At 41.6% G+C, this 5,066-nt stretch overlaps 1 protein-coding gene across 1 annotated transcript in view; it reads left to right on the top strand.

The window, feature by feature from the left end:
* LOC109299774 (myelin P2 protein-like) overlaps positions 1-2,427 on the top strand; it is a 3,382-nt gene extending 955 nt beyond the window's left edge. Inside the window, exons 2-4 of the mRNA XM_019520290.1 lie at positions 65-237; positions 1,600-1,701; positions 2,051-2,427. Of these exons, the coding sequence (XP_019375835.1) occupies positions 65-237; positions 1,600-1,701; positions 2,051-2,101 (326 nt within the window). The 3' untranslated portion in view covers positions 2,102-2,427. The remainder of the gene's footprint in view (positions 1-64; positions 238-1,599; positions 1,702-2,050) is intronic.
* The last annotated feature ends 2,639 nt before the right edge of the window (positions 2,428-5,066 follow it).

Here is a 5,066-nt window from a genome sequence, read left to right as displayed (position 1 = left end):
CTTCGGGAGGGGAGGAGGGGAGGAGGTGTGTTCCAATGATTAGTTTTAAATTCTGTTTTTATAGGAGTGGGCTTAGCCACCAGGAAATTGGGTAGGCTAGCCAAGCCCAGCATGACAATTAGTGCTGAAAGAGATGTAATAACCATCAAAACCAAGGGTGCTTTTAAAAATAACGAGATTTCGTTCAAGCTTGGTGAGCAGTTTGATGAAACCACACCAGATGACCGGAAAACCAAGGTGAGGATTAAAGCTTTTAGTCAGAGTGGTCCAAATCTCTGCAAAAGGTTATGGAATTATGGAACCGGGAATTTTAACATGGAATTAATGAATGTGCTGACTACCAGGGAGAACATTTCTGAAATTCATTCACATCAGAAAAGCTTGATGCAGTTGAAATAGACTTTTTATACTCTGAAGATGGAGGAGGGCCAGAGATTTTATAAAGTCTGCTAATAGTATTTTTCATAAGCTATTACAAAATCTAAGGCAGAAGGGACCATGCAGTCATTTAGTCTGACCTCCTGTTTTTCACAGGCCTTTAACATTTGCACAAGTTACCCCCATGTTGAGGACAATGATTTGTGTTTGGCTTCATCACCTTATCCAAAAATGCATCCAGTCTTGAAATATCAAAACCCTCAAGAACTAAAGAATCTAAAACTGCCCTTGACCATCAGTTCCGTTGGTTCAAAGTTTGTGACTTATTTTTAACTTGAATTTTTCTGACTTCTACTTGCAGCCATGAGCCATTGTTTCTTGCTTTCACTTCTTCTGCTAAGACCTCCATATATTTAGTATATTCTCCCAATGAAACAGAATAACTATACTGTAATCAAGGCATTCATCAGTCTTCATACTGATACCAACTGAACTCTAACATTTATAAGCATGTTTTCCAGTCAGCAAATCACATTTGTTAGCTCCGCACCTTCTTCAGTATTTTAAGTGCCTTTTAAAAATGTGGACACCAGAACTGGATATAGTATTCCATTACCAGTCACCCAATATTGTATACAGAGGTCAAATCAGCTCTTGACTCATATTCATTACTCTCCAATTATAGGATTATATTTGCCCTTTTTTCATTGCACTGTAAGTGCATGCTAAACAGTTTTTCCCTGGCACAATTATTCATTCTGGAGTCTCTCAAGACCAAGTGGTTATGATCACTGCATAGGACTACCCTGTCCTTATATTTGCTGTTGCACCAAACTTTGCATCATGATTTGCCATCGCACCAACCATTCCATCGCTGGCAGTGATTCTATATTTGCTCCCAGATCATCACTGAAGATGTTGAATATGACTGGGCCTACTGCTAACTATTGCCTTTTATCTTATGTAAAAAGTATTCAGAAACTCAAGTGATGAGTAGTAGCAAGATACCCCAAATTAGAAGGTGGTGTTTTTTGACTGCAGAATGAATCACTTTTTTAATCCAAAGGACTACATATTCTTCAAGGCAAGGGCTCTCTGTGCTTGTTCAGAATCTAGAATGAATAGTAATCCTACCTGGACTCCTATCTGGAAGCTGCTGCAGTAAAAACTATAATTTTTCTGGGCACAATACCTACATTTAGTTACTTTGTGTTTCCTCAGAGCATTGTAACCTTAGAAGATGGTTCATTAAATCAGGTCCAGAATTGGGATGGCAAAGAGACTACAATAAAAAGAAAAGTGGTGGAGGGAAAAATGGTGGTGGTGAGTTCATTCTTGTTTTATGCTCACGGAATAATGCAAAGACCAGTTGAGATCAGCTAACCAGTCATACTTTAATTATACATTCCATCCCCTCAGAAATTGTGGCATGTGTTAAAAATATGATTTGCTTCCAGGGCAGAAGGAAAACAAATTAGAATTAAATTAATATTATTGAGCTGGGAAGATCCAGGTGAGAATGGGCCATTGGTTGGGATAGAAACTGAAGACCTGGCAGAACTCGTTTCAAGACCTTGCTCTGCCACCAGTTTCCTATGTGACACTGGGCAAATCATTTTTATTTTTTATTATTGTGTAAGCTTCATCAGGGAATGCCTCTTCTGTCTTTTAGGAATGTACCATGAATGATGTCACTTGCACTAGGATCTATGAAAAAGTGTGAGGAAATTCTTTCACAGCCTACTAAACTGGCACCTACAATACGTTTAACTATTATATGTACTTAATAAAAAGCATCCAAATGCATATAGACTTGTAAGTGGTTGGATTTTCTCAAAAAATGTAAAAATAACCTATCACGGAATTTGTTTCATATGGAGAATCTGCCTTGGGCAAATCTGATCCTAACAGAGGGTCGGTACTTGACACCATACCTGTTTTCATCAGTTAGTAAAAAAGCTTGTTGGCTGCCTTTGAATATTTGTCCAGGTATTTTGCAACTACTAGATAATGCAGATTCATTGTGCAGTACTTGAGGAGGCTAAACCAGTTCAAATCTGTAAAACAACAGAAGTTCAGTGCTCATAAACCACTTTCAAAATGGCTGAAACCAATTTAAGATAAATCTGGATGGATGTAGGATCAGATTTAACTGATTTAAGTTAAATCAGTTTTTTGAGCTCTGTCCCAGATCCCCTCCAGATTCTAGTTAACTCACAGTACCCCGGCATCTCAAGATGCTTTGTACCTCATCTGAGCATCCTCCCTCCCCCTGAGTTACAGGGTGGGCAGCTGGCCTTGGCCTAAGCTGTCTGCTCCAGCCAAGCAGGGAGGCATACTCTAGCACCTCCCTGCTTCTGGCCTAGACTACAGCAGGCATGTGGCTGCATTTCTGGAGTCAAAAGTGAATGTCTTCCTTATCAATTCAATCTATGCAGCTTAGACTAACCTGCAACAATTGAATCAATTCAGCCTTGGGCATTTTGACTTCTGTATTTAGCCCCGGATGCTCAATGATAGCTGAGCCAGCTGAGTGAGAAGAAAGTTTAAAACTGAAGGTAGCCACAGTGCAACAAGAAGCCATAAAAGCTGACTTAGGGCACTTGCAGACAACACATTAGTGTGGGTTAATGCCTGTTAGCACTGCTTTAATGGCATTGCTGTTTGCACGAGTTTGCAAATTTGGCGGTGTAGTGTGCATTAATTCCAGCCACTGTGACAAATTTGGCAACGTAATGCACCTTAAATGACTTTGGGGCACAGCAAACTAAAACACCTCTGAGTAGTTTTATTTTGCTACCTTACAGCCACGGAGGGAAGCACCAGGTTGTGTGTGGCTCAGGGGCTGTGCAGGCAGCCCCAGCAGGCAGCCCAGCAGCAGCCCAGAGAGGCAGGCTGCACTGAAGGAAAAAAAAAGTGGCAAACATGATCTTTTTTTTTTTCTTCCTTGGAGCCTGCCTGCCTGAGCTCTGCAGGGGCCCAGCACTTCCCTCTGCAGCTGCAGTGTCCCCTGGGACCATCCGTGATGGGTGCCTGAGGGTGGGTGCTGCCTGGGGGGTCGCCACTGCTGTGGAGCAAAGGGTGGATGCTGCCTAGGGGGGTTGCCACTGCTGTGGAGGGAAGCACCGCCCCCGCAGCTCAGGGCCTGCTTGGCCTGCCAGCAGTTCACTCTCCCTTCCCCACTGCCAGGGAGGCAGGTAAGGACATGGGTGTACGTGACATGTGGGTTTACTTTGCATTAAATTGAAGCTTTATTTTTTAAAAAGCAGTGCTTCAATTTAGGGAGCATTAAACCCCTGTGTCATCTACAAATACCCATAGGTAGCTACAGATTCTTTTTGACTTTAGAAGTAGGTAAAAGAATTCAGCAAGGAGCTGCTAATACAGAATTATACCTTCCCTTATGTTTTTTAGTGCTCCAGGTTTATATTATTTGCTGCTAAAAAGTAGCTAAAATTCAGCAGATTCCAGATGCACTGGTGCACTGCTTTTAGAAGTTCTTTCTAAGCTGATGATCATTGTGCCCCCATTGGCACTACTAATTATATGGGGCTTGGCTAGGCTGCCCAGTTCCCTACCAGTAAAGTCCACTCCTTAACACAGAGATACAGTTCAGACTTTTGCATACACATCCAGGAAGGAAATAGTTGATATAAGTCTGGTAAGTGGTCCTAGTGACAAGCTAGAAGCCATATCACAGTTGACTGTGCAGGCTCTGCAGCCCTAACAGGAGTATAAAAGATATCACTGAGATGAGCAGACTCTACAGAAACCAGTGCATTGGAAAAGTCCACCATTTTTTTCATAGCCACTTTGAAATTAGAGTCAGTAAGTTTTCCTATGTTAGCATGTCCTGAAGTATACAACCCAGTTTTGGAGTTAAAACTCCTGATCCAAGATTTCCTAAGAAAGAGTAACATGTGGCTGATATGAAAAGTGTTATGGAAAAAAACCAGATATTTTCATAATAGTCTTTGTAACTTTTACTGATTAAAAATTAAAATTATCCTATAGATTTCCAATTAACTCCACAAAGGCATCATGGTATTCATGATCAAAAGGACTTATCAGAGGATTAACAGTTAATATACAGAGGTCTCTACTTTTTCCTCAAGCCCCATTTATTAACTAGAAAAGAAATAATGTTAGGATTTGAAGAAACAAGAGTTAGGAACTGCATTGTTCACCCCAAAGATCAACTAGCTATTAATAGGCCTCACGGAAACTTTCATAAATAAGAGGGGTGAGAGTGGAAGGATTGGAGGAAGAAACTAATTATATTCTCAGGATTTCAACTTTAAGGCTAAGTACAGACAGTCAAAAACCGCAAGGCAGATTAGTCTAAGCTGCAAAGATTGAACTAATAAGCAAATGAACAGATATTCACTTTTGATTCAGGAAATGCAGCCACATGCCTGAGGTGGCTCAAGCCAGAAGCCAGGGGGACCTAGAGCATGGGTCTCTGGCATGTAATCAGCATGGCCTGTGTGTTCACTTCCTCTTCCTGCTGCCCCTGAGGTCTCTGGGATTTGCAGTCCAAAATCAGAGCAGCAGGACTCTGCAGGGTTGCTCATCACTTCTGGTTCCTGCTTCATAGTTTCATAGTAGGTAGGGTTGGAAGAGACCTAAGCAGATCATCAAGTCTTCCCCCTGCCATGGGCAGGAAAGAATGCTGGGGTCAAACGACC

This window comes from Gavialis gangeticus, unplaced genomic scaffold, assembly GCF_001723915.1.
Source record: "Gavialis gangeticus isolate Ggan-Ray unplaced genomic scaffold, GavGan_comp1, whole genome shotgun sequence".
NCBI lineage: Eukaryota > Metazoa > Chordata > Crocodylia > Gavialidae > Gavialis > Gavialis gangeticus.
The sequence above is the reverse complement of the archived record's forward strand: the minus strand, read 5'-3'. Positions and strand labels throughout refer to the sequence as shown.